The sequence below is a fragment of the Nelusetta ayraudi genome, unplaced genomic scaffold, assembly GCF_046127955.1.
Source record: "Nelusetta ayraudi isolate G7.1 ecotype Tasmania unplaced genomic scaffold, CSIRO-AGI_Nayr_v1 ptg000084l, whole genome shotgun sequence".
NCBI lineage: Eukaryota > Metazoa > Chordata > Actinopteri > Tetraodontiformes > Monacanthidae > Nelusetta > Nelusetta ayraudi.
The window spans coordinates 5,137,501-5,152,264 of record NW_027466134.1 but is presented as its reverse complement, the minus strand read 5'-3'; the positions used below and the strand labels follow the sequence as shown (position 1 = coordinate 5,152,264).

At 49.2% G+C, this 14,764-nt stretch overlaps 2 protein-coding genes across 2 annotated transcripts in view; one reads left to right on the top strand and one right to left on the bottom strand.

Annotated features, from left to right (window-relative positions):
* Positions 1 to 616: 616 nt before the first annotated feature.
* Positions 617 to 4,053, top strand: LOC142901025 (MARVEL domain-containing protein 3). Its single transcript, XM_076045699.1, has 4 exons — positions 617 to 734; positions 1,750 to 1,893; positions 2,109 to 2,239; positions 2,820 to 4,053. The coding sequence occupies exons 2-4, from the start codon at positions 1,793 to 1,795 to the stop codon at positions 3,494 to 3,496; spliced, it is 909 nt and encodes a 302-aa protein (XP_075901814.1). The 5' UTR covers positions 617 to 734; positions 1,750 to 1,792; the 3' UTR covers positions 3,497 to 4,053.
* A 1,282-nt stretch (positions 4,054 to 5,335) lies between these two features.
* Positions 5,336 to 14,764, bottom strand: part of LOC142900728 (PH domain leucine-rich repeat protein phosphatase 1-like) — a 19,925-nt gene continuing 10,496 nt past the window's right edge. The window contains exons 5-17 of the mRNA XM_076045190.1: positions 14,531 to 14,677; positions 13,428 to 13,655; positions 12,047 to 12,249; positions 11,878 to 11,938; positions 11,364 to 11,459; positions 10,342 to 10,497; positions 10,012 to 10,212; positions 9,044 to 9,206; positions 8,756 to 8,886; positions 8,418 to 8,534; positions 7,932 to 8,126; positions 7,581 to 7,818; positions 5,336 to 7,055 (exon numbers count right to left, since the gene is read on the bottom strand). Coding sequence (XP_075901305.1) covers positions 5,973 to 7,055; positions 7,581 to 7,818; positions 7,932 to 8,126; positions 8,418 to 8,534; positions 8,756 to 8,886; positions 9,044 to 9,206; positions 10,012 to 10,212; positions 10,342 to 10,497; positions 11,364 to 11,459; positions 11,878 to 11,938; positions 12,047 to 12,249; positions 13,428 to 13,655; positions 14,531 to 14,677 — 3,019 coding nt within the window. The 3' untranslated portion in view covers positions 5,336 to 5,972. The remainder of the gene's footprint in view (positions 7,056 to 7,580; positions 7,819 to 7,931; positions 8,127 to 8,417; positions 8,535 to 8,755; positions 8,887 to 9,043; positions 9,207 to 10,011; positions 10,213 to 10,341; positions 10,498 to 11,363; positions 11,460 to 11,877; positions 11,939 to 12,046; positions 12,250 to 13,427; positions 13,656 to 14,530; positions 14,678 to 14,764) is intronic.

Here is a 14,764-nt window from a genome sequence, read left to right as displayed (position 1 = left end):
TTAGAATGTGTAATATAGTGGCCGTGAGATTGAAAATTCAAGTAAATCCCCAAATCACCTTCCAACTGTAAAATTAAATAATTTATAAAAGAGAAAGTAAGACGTGTGGTTTATTTTTTTCATTCATTTGTTTTGTAATTTTTCAACTCATCTAGCTTCATTTATTGTCTATCATTTACTGGTATTGTTACATATTTACTGACTATTGCACAACACAACTCTAACTTTGAATAATTACGGGGGGGGGGGGGGGTGCTATTGTGTAATCATAGCAGATTGATATTATGCGCTTCTATTTGCTAGAAAACATGACTCAAACGTGAACTTGTGCGCAGCTGCCTACATATTCTGTGCAAGTGGGAAATGTCAGGGTTAAAAGGCGGACATTGTTGAGTGTGAACAAGGGAACCCGTTGGAGAAAAGCTGCGTGTGAATGAAGAACATTCTCACTGCAGTAACGTCGACAGTTGGAAACAAAAGACTCGCTCAGTCAGTCCCGTTTCAGTAGTTCAACTCCAGTCCCAGTGAGGCGCCACCTGCGAAGCAAAGTTTCCAAAGCTACCTGGACGACACCTGGACGCCGTCGTCTTCCTCCTCTTCCTCCTCCTGCCGGGGCGGGTGGGGCTGTTACCTCTGTGTCACCTGGCCGCTGGCGACATACGACGCGTTTCTGGTTCTTGAAATGGTGTTCCAGTCGGACTTCCGCCTCCTCCCATCGATATACTCTTATTAAAGTGAGTCAGTGTGTTTATTTTTTTTCTTAAATACGAATGACTTCGACGCTTGATGACCTGTTTAACACTTTGTGGAACGTGAGTCTTGTTTTGGCCAGTTTGTAAAGTAACAACCGATCTGCCTATATTGACAACGTCTAAAAATTATTAATGTTATGGTTTTCTTTTCCAATTATTTTTTTTCTTATAAAACTGCATATAGTTGTTTTTCTTGTTTTTTTTTTTTTTGTTTTGTATTTTGTTTTTCTGTCGAATAAGCCGTGCCGAAACTCCAGCGCTGCCTGCAGTGCTACCTGAAGCGCGAGCGAGTTGATCCTCCCACCTCAACAAAACACTTTTGTACGCCTTTTCTAATAAAACCAAGGGTTGTGAAATGATTCTTGTGAGCTTAAACACAGATGCTAAGTGGTTTGATGGCGATTGGCTGGAATTCCACAGAGCTATTGCAACGGAAAAAGTTGAAAACAAATGTATTAACTCATTAACTTTTCTTTTTTTCTTTTTCTTTAAAAACAAAAAAAAAAAATCTCCTTCAAACCTAAAGGCTGCGAAATATTTGTGTTGAGATAAAAACACACTATCATGCAGTGACAGAAACAGTACTGTTATCCTCCAGGTTATTGTATTTCATGGAAAAAATATAATGGTTGTACAAAGTGGAGAATGCGGGCACTGATTTTATACGACGGTCCCTAAACTATGTTTGTGATACGGTGTTCGGCTGGATATTTAGCATAAATCCACTACATTTTTGCCATCAAAATACTGAAGTTGGTGAGTTGGTGAGGCTTGTGAAATATCTGGTGTTCCTTGTACTAATCTGGGTTGAACTGGAGTTTTTAATGACGCTTTTATATTACGAAGAAGGACACGAGCGAATATCGAATATAAAACTGACTTTACGGCGCCAACTTTCCCCTTCTTACGTAGAAAACCGTCAAGATTCCATTGCGGTCAATGTTTAACGGGTTGCGCCGCGAAACTGTGGCTTTGTGCGGTTTCGTTTTGTTCAAAGGTCCGTTTTGGAGCCCTGAACGCATCGCTTCCCTTTGCCAGATATGAGTCACGCTCCTCGGTCCAACCGGGATTACCGAGAACGCAACGGAGAGGAGCGACATCACCGAAAACCCCGGGATGACCGGCGGTCGTCTCCCGACAGGTGACGTCCAGTCCATCATACGTCATCAAACAACACGCAACAAGCTTTGTCATTCACTTGTAGTGCAGAATTGTTGTTGTTGTTGTTGTTGTTGTTGTTGTTGTTGCACTTGAACATTTGCAAAAGTATTTTGGCAAAAGTATTTACATTTTTACTCAAAAAGTGTGGGTACTTTATGTATATACGTATATATAATTTATTTATTTTTGACCAAGGTCTTCCTCCAGACCTCCTCCGTACGAACCAAGCGTGCCTGAATCCCACCACAGACAGAGACATGCGCGGGAGTCTCCCCGAGCTGAGCACCGAGAGGACTCCAAGTGTTCAAACATTTGTTCCAGAAGAGGTAAGGCAGGAGCGGGAGAGGGACGTCCAATCAGAGCTGCTCTGATCCGAGCTTCAGAGTCGCACTGGTTTCACTCTCGGTCTCCAACCACACTAGAAAGACCGGTTCTTAAGACTCAGACTGAAGCCGAGTGTCACAATTAGAGGCCTGAATTCCTCACCATGAATTTCACGTTTTATGATTTAGAGATTAACAAGAGACCATCTAGAAAAAAAAGAAGAAAAAAAAGACTTTTTGACTGGTGGGACACATTGGGTTCTAAAATGTCCCTGGACCTTCAACAGTCAGCATAAGTGACAGTAGACACAGTAATCTGAATAATAATCAGATTTTTCTGGCTGCTCTTTCATGGATCTGGGTCAAGGTCTTTCAATAAAAAGTGCACGTTGTTATATAACTATTTGTTTAATGGTCAGTTCTTTCTTAATGTAAACATTAATATTGAATTATGTGCCATGTTAAAATGTCTAAAATATCGAGATTGAATAATATCGGAATGGAATCGACCTGGGACCTAGTGTATCAGTATCGTATGGAGGAGTCGGTGTCGATACCCAGCTCTCCTCTTTGTCCACTCCAGGCATCGTGCTCATCTGCTCCGTCCTGACCAACGCCCTGGTCCTGATCTGCGTCATCGCCGCCCACATGGTCACCTCCGGCATGTCCTCAGCGGCCAGCCTGGGCGGCTACAACATCAACACCAACATCAACTTCCAGGGGACGGAGCTGCAGCAGGTGCGCGACCTGGACATGCAGTACAGCCAGCTGAGGGCGCCGAGCCTCTACGGCGGCATCCCCTTCAGCCTGACCTTCGGGGTGGTCTCGCTGCTCTTCGTGGTGTCCGGCAGCAAGCCGCCCTACCTCATGTCCCAGAAGCTCCTGTGGGGGGCGCTGGTGTTCCAGGCGGTGGGGGCGGTGGCCTACGTGGCGGCGGTGGGCCTCTACCTGCACTTCGTCATGGGCATCAACGCCACCGACGTGTGCCAGCGGCGCGAGAGGCTGTACGCGCGCAACGGCTACACCTGGATGAACTGTAGCGTGAGCGGCGGCGACGCGGCCGTGGCGCTCTTCGGACTCATCACCGCCATCCTGTACGCCGCCGGCGCCGTGCTCACCTTCCGCACCGTCCGCGGGGTCAGCCGCTACCAGCAGGAGCGGAAGCGGCGGGAGGCCGACAGGCGGCAGGCCCGGGAGCGGGGAGGCGGAGGGGGGGGTCCGCAGAGGGCGCCGCTGAGGGCCGAGACCACCTCGGTGTGAGATCGCTGGACTCGTTGGCCCCCCTTTCTTCCTTCCGCTTCTCCTGGGGGTCTTGATGTATGTCGTCGTCCTTGCAGGACCCGGAGTTAAAGCGCTGATTCTTGATGCTGCGTTTTGTCGTTTTTCATGTTTAATGTGTTCTTGGTGAGGTGTGTTTTTTGTTGTTATTTTTCCACCTCATTGAGCGTCATTGTGTTGTTGTAATGTGTCGTCCTGTGAAGAGCTGCCTCAGCGCGACGCTGGTCAAGCCACCCGGGGCTGCAGCGGTTAAACGTTCACTCCGTCCAGCTACACCCAGTTTAAAACTTTTAAACCAGTTTGTAATGGATTCAGTCTGCTAGGTTTTTAAATAAAGTTGTTTTTTTTTATAGAAACTGGGGGCGTTGATTCCATTGTGTTCCACAGTCATTCGATTTCAGTTTGTTTCCATTCAGTTTTCCATACTCGCACTTTTAATTGATGGTCTACTTTTAAAGGGCCAGTGTGTAAAATTTGGCTTGATTTAAGATTTTTAAAAAGTGAATCATCGCAGTACAATAAAAGTCATTTTGTTTTCAGTTGAACCTCTATGAATGCAACTGCTGACAACTGCTCTACCTCTAGGGGGCACTATAATTCTGCCTACCGATTGCTATTGCATGCGGGAGTCCCGTCCAGAGGCTTCTGCCAGCGATGACATCATCCCTGTGTGTCCCCTCTGTGTTGTCACATAATGCGGCCACACATACACAAAGACGCCGCCGGTGATGTAACACTGGGAAAGTTGGGCCAAGACCCGGGCCACCAACAAAAGAACTGTGGCCTGGTGAGGTCACTGGTTCTAATTTTACCAGATAACACAATGACCGTGGCAGGGGACTGGGCAGGACCACGGTGGCTTCTGAGCCTTCTGCTAATATTCTCACTCAGTCGTTTTAAGTGATAAGTTGAGATGTTTGAACAGATGAACTGTAGTTTGAAGCAAGTGGTGTAGGATCCAAGCAGAGGTCCGATACATGGAGGAGGAGAAGAGAAGCACTGTGTCTCAATTCAGGCTCTGCATCTTTGAAGTACACATTTTGAAAGGAAGTTGCGTCATAACACTGCGCGAAGGCTCCTCCCAATTCCCAAAAGTCCTCAGGAATCTCCAAATGCGTACTGGGAATGCGCCCTCGTTTTAGCCGATATCCAAGGATGCACCGCTACTATCCTTCACCTCCTTCTGTATCCCATGATGCTTTGCGTGCTGCTGCAAAGCATCCTGGGATCCTGGGAAGTCAGCTGAAATTAGCGCCATCTACTGGCAAAGACACAACATATAAATTTAAGTATTGAAGTTTCACATAAAGTATCCAGTTTTTAACGTAGGGTTTTTACTGATTTGATCACCCAACGACATCGTTAGCTGGCGAACCAATGGTTAGCTTGATACTATAAAAACGTCACTTCCGGGGTTGGCCAGCAGGAGGGAACGGTGGTGAGGCAACCAGGAAATACGGCGAAGGCTAGACCGTCCCGTGTGGTTACCGGGGAGGCAGGGTTTGGTCCGTCCTTCTCGGCCGGGTCCTCGAAGGACGCTTCCTTCAGACGGAGGACACTCGGTCTGAAGGGTGCAGACCCTGAACTGAGACACAGCACAGGGCGACGGCAGTAGAAGTAGGACCACGAGGGGCCTGGACAAGGTGGGACCTGCCACAGCAAAACATCTGGAGATTGGAGGCTTCCAGACGTCTTTCCCTGCTTCAATCAAGTTCAATGACACCCAACCAACTCCAACAAACCTTCCAGGAAAAACAGATTGTTGCCATTTATAGCAGAAGATATGATTAAAAAAAAAAAAAAAAGTCAAGAGGACAGTGCTGGTTTTCTGAAGAAAAAAAAGATTTATTTAGCAAAAAGTAGTTTTCCTTGTGCTATAACACGTCTGAGAACACGGCAGCCAGGGAAGGATCCCCAGCCCTCCACTGTTCAGCGTGTTGTCACCACTGCAGCACCACTCTGAACTTTGCACAACCCGAGAACATAGTCCTGGAACACTTCACTTGGCTTTTTGAAAAAAAGAAAAAGAAAAAAAACAACTAATTTTTTTCTCTCAGAGAATATCAGCTTGCTTCACTGTGACAAGCTCACGCTACCGTATGAAACTCCTAAGAGTCAGTTTGACTGTTTTAATGAACTCTGAGACAAAGAGGGGGGGGGCGACGTTGTTTGCTACAACACACAAAAAAATGAATGGTCCATTTCTCAAAGTACCATTACACATTCAGACGAGTCACTAATGTCTGTTGAAAGCAATCAAAAGTGCTTCTGGAAACAAAAGGTAAAAAAAAAAAAAAAAAATACACTTTGAAGATTTACCTAAAAATGAAAAAAATGCTCTATAAAAATTGCATTGCGTTCTGAGGGGCAGAATTAACAGTTAAAAAAAAGAAAAAAAAGAAAAAGAAATAAAGAAAAAGACAAGAAGGAAAATACAAAGAGTTCCTGCTTGTGGACGTTAGAGGGGCGTCACAAAGTAGTCGGCGGGTTTCTGGTATCCGTGGCTTTGCTGGTTATGTGCTTGAAGCTGCTGCTGCTGCTGCTGCTGCTGGATGATCTGCCGCACCTCCTCCTCCAGCTCTGGCGGGATGACCAGCTGGTCGTCGGGGTCGGGCTGAGCCGGGGCGTTGAAGTATCCCCCCGGCTTCCTGACGGGGGCGTCGGCCGCCTCCTCGATCAGGTCCTGGCTGCGCGCCTGGCGGGCCACCGAGCCGTTGGGGCGGGCCCTGCGGCCGGCAGGGGTCCGGTCGGGCAGAGGGGAGGCCGCGGGGGAGGGGTCCCGAGGCGGCGGCGGCGGCGGCAGCAGCGGTTGGGGGGCGCCGGGGCAGCTGCCGCCGCCGCTGCTGCTCCGCTGCCGCCTGCAGTGCACGTCGGCCTCCACCTCCACGCGGCTCCCGTTGGAGAAGACCCCCGCCACGGGCTCCTCGTCCTCGCTGTCCACCCCGTGGTCCGACAGCGCGCCGGAGAACTGCCTCCTGAAGCCGCCGCCGGCAGCCGCCCCGACCCGTGTGCCCACCCGGCCCACCGGATTGGGCGGCGGCGGCTCCGCCTGGGGCGGGGGCTCCTCCGAGGACGCGGTGGACCCCACCTCGCTGCTCATCTCCGAGGTGCTGAACTCGCTGCTCAGCTCGCTGCCGCCGCCGCCGCCCGGTGGCGGGACGGCGCCGTCGCAGCTGGCGTGCGTCCCCAGGGGGCCGGGGCTGGGGGGCGGGGGAGGGGGCTCGCAGCAGCAGCAGCTGCAGCAGTCGTCGGCCACGCTGAGCCGCACCACCACGGCGCTCAGGCTGTCGGAGCAGCCGTAGCTCTGCGCCAGCGTCACCAGCTTCTTGGCGGCCGCCAGCGCGTCCGGGACGTTGCGCACCGCCTCCACCGCCTCCTCGGCCGACAGCAGGTCCCACAGGCCGCGGCTGCCCAGCACCAGGAACTCATCCTGGGGGCCCAGCGACACGGTGGAGACGTGGGGCTCGGGGGTCACCGAGGGGCACAGGAAGGAGTAGCCCATGATCCTGGTGGAATCCACCACGCCGCTCACCTTGTTGTCCTGCAGCCAAGAGTGCAGTCAAAGCATCAGGACACTGTTTCTCATCATACCTGAGGAAAGCTGCTCGGACCGCCGCAGCCTGTTGGTCTGCGCTGAAACTATGAATGATATGTGCGATAAAATTGACCTTGGCTGTCAATGAAGCCTCTCATTATCATTATGGTTTTTAACTATTCCACATTACTGATTTGGTAAAATGCCAACTGGACACTGGAAGGAGGTTTAAGGAAATAAACACAAACCATTACTGTAAAAAAATAAAGCTTAACATACTGCCCATAAGTACATTGATAAAGGTGTATGCAATAATATGTTAAAAACAATACAATAAAATAATAGTAATACAATACAATTAAAGTGTATATTAATGAATATTGATGATTGATAACGAATGGCGCATCGATTTAACCCGTTGACCTCCCCTAGTTTCAGCCTCGGCGCTGCTGAAGCACATAGACAGACAGGCAGACAGACAGACAGACAGACAGACAGGCAGGCAGACAGGCAGACAGACAGACAGGCTACCTCGGTGATGATGGCGTTGTGCCTCCGGACCCGGCGGTACTCGGACTCCTCTCGGACCGTGTGGCTGGCGGAGAGTCTCAGTGCTCTGCCGCTGCGGCACAGCACCGCCCGGCACCGGCCCACATTGGCCGCCTTGAGGGTGAAGCAGCCGCCGTGCTCCCCCGGCGCCACGGGGTCGTGCCTGATGTGGCACAGCGCCGCCGAACCGCCCAGCTTCTGGCCGGCCGTGCCCAGTTTCCTGCAGGGTTGACGAGAGATCATCAGTAGTAGAGCAGCAGTTCAATGACAACGGTGCAATAGTAGAGGATAATATCACAAACACAATGAACCAAAGAGCGACGGCGGCTTCACCTCTGCATGGTGAGGAAGGTGTTGGTCATGTAGTCGCCCTGCCTCTGGCTCCTGTGCAGCTCCTCGGCCAGCACGTCTCCCATGGTGCACTGCAGCAGGTAGGGCACCTCCACGTTGCGGTCCCCGTCAAACACCCCGTAGAGAGCCTCGCGCACGCCGCAGAAGCCGTCCAGGGCCAGCGCGGCCACGCACAGTCTGAGGGAGAAGCACCACAGAGAACCACCGTTGTAGTCCAGACCCAAACCAACCGAGACCCTTGAGACACCTTGTTAAGACTAGAGAGCATCGAGATCGAGACACGACCAAGACCGGACCCGGTGAAAATGCCTCCGAGTTCGAGATGAGACCGGGACCCTTAAAAACTGGTCTGGAGACCAGGACCAATCTCCAGGACTACAACGCTACCACGGAGAAACTGGAGTGAAACCATGTGAACATCAGCCCGGTGGTCTGGCAGATGGGGTCAAAGGTTGTGTGAGGACTGACTTGGTTTTGACTCCGGAGGCCTCTGTGTAGCCGTGACTCCAGACTGCAGGGCCTCCGTGGCGCTCGGTTGCACTGGGAGCGGCGGGGGATGGATCCACCCGGAAGCATCGGATGTTACTGGAAGGGAAACGTGCCAGTTAGTTTCCCCCCACCTGACCGGGGGGGGGCTCCTGGTTGTACTGCACCATCTGCAACAAGGCCATGCAGCAATCTGGACCTTCACAATCTTTTTGCATGTGGTTCTTTCTAGCTGCATCTAGTGTCTTGTGTCAGGTTGTTGTGTTGGTTGTTGCTGTGGCTGTGGTGCTACAGTCGAGCCACTGCTCTGGCAGTCTTACTTCAGCAGCTCCAGACTCTTGTGGTCCAGGTTGAGCCGAGGATTTCCTGTGAGGTCCAGCTCCAGGAGCTTGGGAGGAAGCGTCTCCGGCAGAGTCACTTCGGTCAACTCGTTGCAGCTCAAGTCGACACACTGTGGAGGAGACAAGACACCGCGTCAGTCCCACCAGAAACCCTCAACTGGTCACGATTGAAGATCAAACTTCTTGATGGTTCCCGAAAGATCTGGAGGTGGTCTTCTCACCAAGACCACCGGCAGTGGCTGAGGAGACGGCGGACTACAGACTCACCTTGATCTCAGGCAACTGCAAGACCTCTGGGAAGGTGCTGATGCAGTTGGAATGGGCGGCCAGCGTGTGCAAGCGCTGGCAGCTGAGGATGGTGGTGGGGACGGCCTTCAGCTTGTTGCCGCTCAGGTCCAGCTCCTCCAGCTGCTCCAGCCGAGCCAGTTTGCTGCAGCAGGTGGAGATGTTAGAGAAGAAGAAGAATTTGAATTTTGAATTTTGAAAAAAACATTTATTTGCCGCTCTGAAGAAGAAGAAGAAGAAGAAGAAGACCTTTATTGATCCCACGATGGGGTAATTTGCATAGTTACAGCAGCAAAAAGAAAAGGCTACAGTGCAAAAAAATTTATAATCAGGAAATATATCAACTAAGGATATAGACGAAAATAAAATATTTGTAAGTATAAACAGAGAATACAGAGCTAGATATATACATATGAAAGAGAGCGTATTGATCCAACTTTCTGTGGCTGTGGAGCCAGGCTGTAGTTTTACACTGATGGCAGCGGATACCAAGTTAGGACTGAAAACAACTCGTGAAGTTAGTTTATGTTAGAGGAGAAGAACCACAGAGTCGGACTGGGTGCGTGCAGGTCATTTGGATAAGATAGAGTAATGTTGATGATGAAAACTAATAAACACTTTGAGATGAGTGGTGACGTGGACACCGGCCCTTAGTACATCAGGTTTTAGTTTCAATTTCCACATCAAACATTGCTGTAAACCTTGGAAGCATTTGTATGTATATATATATATTTTTTTACATTGAGATTAAAAGTGCAGTTTAGGATGGAATCCGATAATCAGTCCCCACATTCCCTCAAAACCAACACACACACACACACACACACACACACACACACACACACACACACACACACACACACACACACACACACACACACACACACACACACACACACACACACACACACACACACACACACACACACACACACACACACACACACAACCTGGCAGTGAAGGTCTGCAGCTGGTTGAAAGCGAAGTGCAGCACTCGCAGTTGGCTGTGTCCAGTCAGCAGAGACACACACTTGTCCGTCAGGCTGTTGTTGGTCACGTAGAGCTCCTCCAGGCTGCTGCAGCTGTCCTCTGATAGGCTGGAGGCGGGAAGGCACTCCAGCTTATTGGCCGACACGTTCAAGTATCGCAGGCTGCGATGAAACGGCAAAAACAGAGCGTTGAAGGGAAACGGAACAGAGTTAAGAAGTGAAATGAAGTGAGAGATGAAGAGCGACTTGGAGACTTGGGCTGTGCGTGTACGTGTGCGTGTGCGTGTGTACCTCTGTGCTTTAATGAAGAGATTACTGGGGAGCTCGGTCAAAGCGTTGTGTTGAAGGTCCAGGACCTCCAGCTGCGACCTCTCCAGCCTCTCAGCCAGCCGACACAACTGGTTCCAGCCGGCCAGCAGCTTCCTCAGGCTGCCGCTGCACAGCAGCCTGCATGACAAACACACACAGCAGCTCAGTCCCAGTCCCAGTCCCAGTGTGTGGACTGGAGATCCCACAGTGAAATGGTGGGTCAAATGAAAAACACCATTAAAAGGAACTGAATCCACTTGAAATGAAGAAATGTGTTTTTGACAGAGACAAGAATTTGCCAATTTGACAAGTTTGGTGTGACAGCAAAATGGAAGTGAAGTGTCAGGTTTTGTGCAAGGTAGATAGATAGATGGATGGATGGATGGATAGATAGATAGATACTGTAGATAGGTAGATAGAGAGATAGATAGATGGGTAGGTAGAGAGATAGATAGGTAGATATATATATATATATATATATATATATATATATATATAGATAGATAGGTAGATATATATATATAGATAGATAGGGAGATATATATATAGATATAGATAGATAGATGGATAGATAGATAGGTAGATATATAGATAGATAGGTAGATATATAGATAGATAGGTAGATATATAGATAGATAGATAGATAGATAGGTAGGTAGATATATAGATAGGTAGGTAGATATATAGATAGATAGATGGATATATAGATATATAGATTGATAGGTAGATATATAGGTAGATAGGTAGATATATAGATAGATAGATGGATAGGTAGATATATAGATAGATTGGTAGATATATAGATAGATTGGTAGATAGGTAGATATACAGATAGATAGATGGATAGGTAGATAGGTAGATATATAGATGGATAGGTAGATAGGTAGATAGATAGATATATAGATAGGTAGATGAATAGATAGATAGATGGATGGATCAAAGGTCATTCCGCTCTCCTCTGGTTCTTCACTGTCATGCAGGTGTAACTGGGTGCTGTTGCTCACCGCACAGGCAGCTCAGCCACAGAGTTGTGGTTGAGGTCCAGCACCTCCAGTCTGCTGCTCTCACACAGACTCTCAGGGACACATTCCAGCTGGTTCCTTCAACAACGCAAAGACAAGTTATTACACACACACACACACACACACACACACACACACACACACACACACACACACACACACACACACACACACACACACACACACACACACACACACACACACACACACACAAAAATGTAATACTTAAATATGTGATGTTCTATATACAGTATTTTATATGATGGGTGGCTATTCTACATCATCTAATATATAAAACATGTTTGAGTTATTGCTGAATACACGCCATATGTCTTGATAGTTGTGATGCCTACAGTGACAACCTACAGTGTCAACAGTCATGACAATGAAAGAATAACCATCCAATCAGAGGTATGAGTCCACACCATTGACTGCCAGTGTACACACACATAAAGACAGCCAATAGGATACTGAGGTATTAATGAGAAGTTCATACCAGGACAAATCCACCACGACCAGATTCTCTGGCACTGGATGCACCTCCAGCTGCTTCAGCTCTGCAAACACAGCGTACAAACTGTCAGCATCCGAGGGCAGAGGAGCTCCCAGCGTGACTGTCGGGGCCCCCAACAGAACCGCGGCTCTTCCACGTGTTGGACTCTTACCGTTGTGAGCGGCATGCAGGCCTTTGATGGCGGCGCCGCCGACTCGCAGACGGGAGATGGAGTTCCTGTCGCAGCGAAGGACCTCCAGCCTGCTGAGAGGACTGACGTCCAGCTCCGTCAGCCCGCTGTCCCTCACGTCCAGCTGGACGATGTGGGACAGCTGCTCCGGCTCTCCCACTGTCACGCTCTGCAGCCGGTTCAGCCTGACAAGAGTTTTTTAAAGGTTAGAACGGCGTCATAGCCGCGTTTCCAACATCAGTTTTTCGGCAAATTTAAAGCCATATTTCTAAATGATTTCGACAAGGTACAATTGTGATTGGCAGGTGTTTCCATTGTAGTGGTGTGAAGTGCATGAGCCGGAATTCTCGTCAAATCTCACCCCACGAGAAGAAATGATGTTAATAGTCAGTCAGTCATTAAACAGCTGTACTTCCTCTATCTATACAGAACAGCGGTGTCAAAGTCATTTTGGTTCACGGGCCACATAGAGGAAAATCTATTCTCAAGTGGGCCGGACCCATGGTAAAATCTATGGTATGGTGATAATAACGTAAAAATAACAACAACTTCCAGTTGTTTTCTTTGTTTTACTTTGTCCGTGTTCTTTCAGCACTCTGCACTCTGCACCAGTGTTGCCAGCTCCTCAGTGAGGAAAGTCGCTATTGGCTGTCCTGAAAGTCGCCAAATGACGTCATCATCTAATTTGCATAATGGACAATTTGCACTTGATCGCAACGTAATGACACCAGGAAAAGTCGCTAGATTTGTCGCTAGTCGCTTTTGACAAAAAAGTCGCTATGGGGAGAATAGCGACTTTTTGGGGGGGAGAAAGTCGCCAAGTTGGCAACACTGCTCTGTATCCGCTTTGTCTGTTTCAACAGAGACATTTTGGGGCACTGAGGGCAGCCAATAGGAGACATTCTGAGGCAATGAGGGCAGCCAATAGGAGACGTTCTGAGGCAATGAGGGTAGCCAATAGGAGACGTTCTGGGGCAATGAGGGCAGCCAATAGGAGACGTTCTGGGGCAATGAGGGCAGCCAATAGGAGACGTTTTGAGGCAATGAGGGTAGCCAATAGGAGACGTTCTGGGGCAATGAGGGCAGCCAATAGGAGACGTTCTGGGGCAATGAGGGCAGCCAATAGGAGACGTGAGTGGATGTACTTGTGCCGATTTGCTCAGCCCCAGTATTGAGTTTGTTTGCCAAGCAGAAACGATATTGTGACACCAAGTGGACACATTTAGAACAGAACTTTCTTTCATTGAAAAATTGCGGTTTTTATATTTTGCAAAATCATCTCGCGGGCCGTATGTTTGACAACCCTGATATAAATATATCTATATCTATATCTAGTGTTTCTGTGTGGTGTTGTCAGGCTCACCTGAGGTCGATGTGGCGAGCAGGCAGCCACTGCAGGCCGGCTACATCCAGGACGGACACCTGGTTGCCCGCCAGGCAGAGTCGCTCCAGGCCTCGCAGCCTCTCCAGCACCGGGGGCACGCAGGTGAAAGAGTTGAAGGACAAGCCGAGGTAGGTGAGGCCCTCTAACGACGCCAGCTCCCCCGGCAGGGCACTCAGACAGTTACCGTCCAGGAGGAGAGTCTGCAGGCTGGAGACGTGGAGCAGATTAGAAAAGTGTTGTAGTCAAGGCGGCACCAACCGAGACCAAGGCATTTGAGACCGAGACCAGGACTCCAGGACTACAAGACTAAGTGTCTACGGCCAGCGTACAACGCACAGAGAGAGAGAGAGAGAGAGAGAGAGAGAGAGCACCTCCTGCTGGCCAGAGAGTACACGACCGCAGCTCTGCTTCAATGCAGAGGCGACGCGTGAAGTGACTCGACATTGTGTCGGGCTAGAAAAGCTCTGCGGCGCCGGGACGCCAGTCTGGCACGCAGCCAAGTGTTTGTCAGGCGGCGCTGACGGAAGGAAACACAGAAAGAGTTTTTCCTGACCGAGACAGTGAGGGAGGGGAGCGACCCCAGTGAGAAAGACTGGTAATAACATCCATAGATTAAAGAGACTGTATACAATGGAAATACTGCAATCATTTGACACGGAGCAGTGATGTCTCGTGTCTGATTTTGACTCACGTTCCGATGGACTTAAAAATCCTTTAAGATTTCTTGTCCAAGGTTAATGTGCTATTTTTTTATTTTTTTTTTGCAGTAAATACAATAAGACAGAGATCGATAGATAGATAGTTACTTTACTCATCCCAAAGGGAAATTAACTTATTCAGCTGCTCGCTGGCACACAACCACAGTCACAGCTAAGAAATAGAATAAAAAGTTCAGTGCAATGATAAAAGAAAAAAGCACCCAGGGCAACTCAGGTGCGTGACAAAGTGATAATATACAATAAATAATAAAATACCAAAAAAAAAACTAACTAACTAAGCTGCAACACTGCACCCTCCAGTGGTGGAAGGCTCAGCGTGCGATCGGAGCTGCGACTCAGACGATGTCTTTTCCCTTCACTTACTTGTGCATGGTTCCCACCTCGGCTGGCAGCGACGGGAGCCGATTGGCCGACAGGTTGAGCTCGGTGAGCGTGCACATGTCACACAGGGCCGCAGGGAACTCGGACAGAGCGTTGTTTGACAGGCTGAGGCTTCGGAGTTTACAGAACCTAAGACGAGAGAGGGAGCAAAGGGTGAGTGTTTCAGCAGAATGCTCCCCCGCAGAGCTTAGTCCCACACCTGGCGTGGGCAAGCTA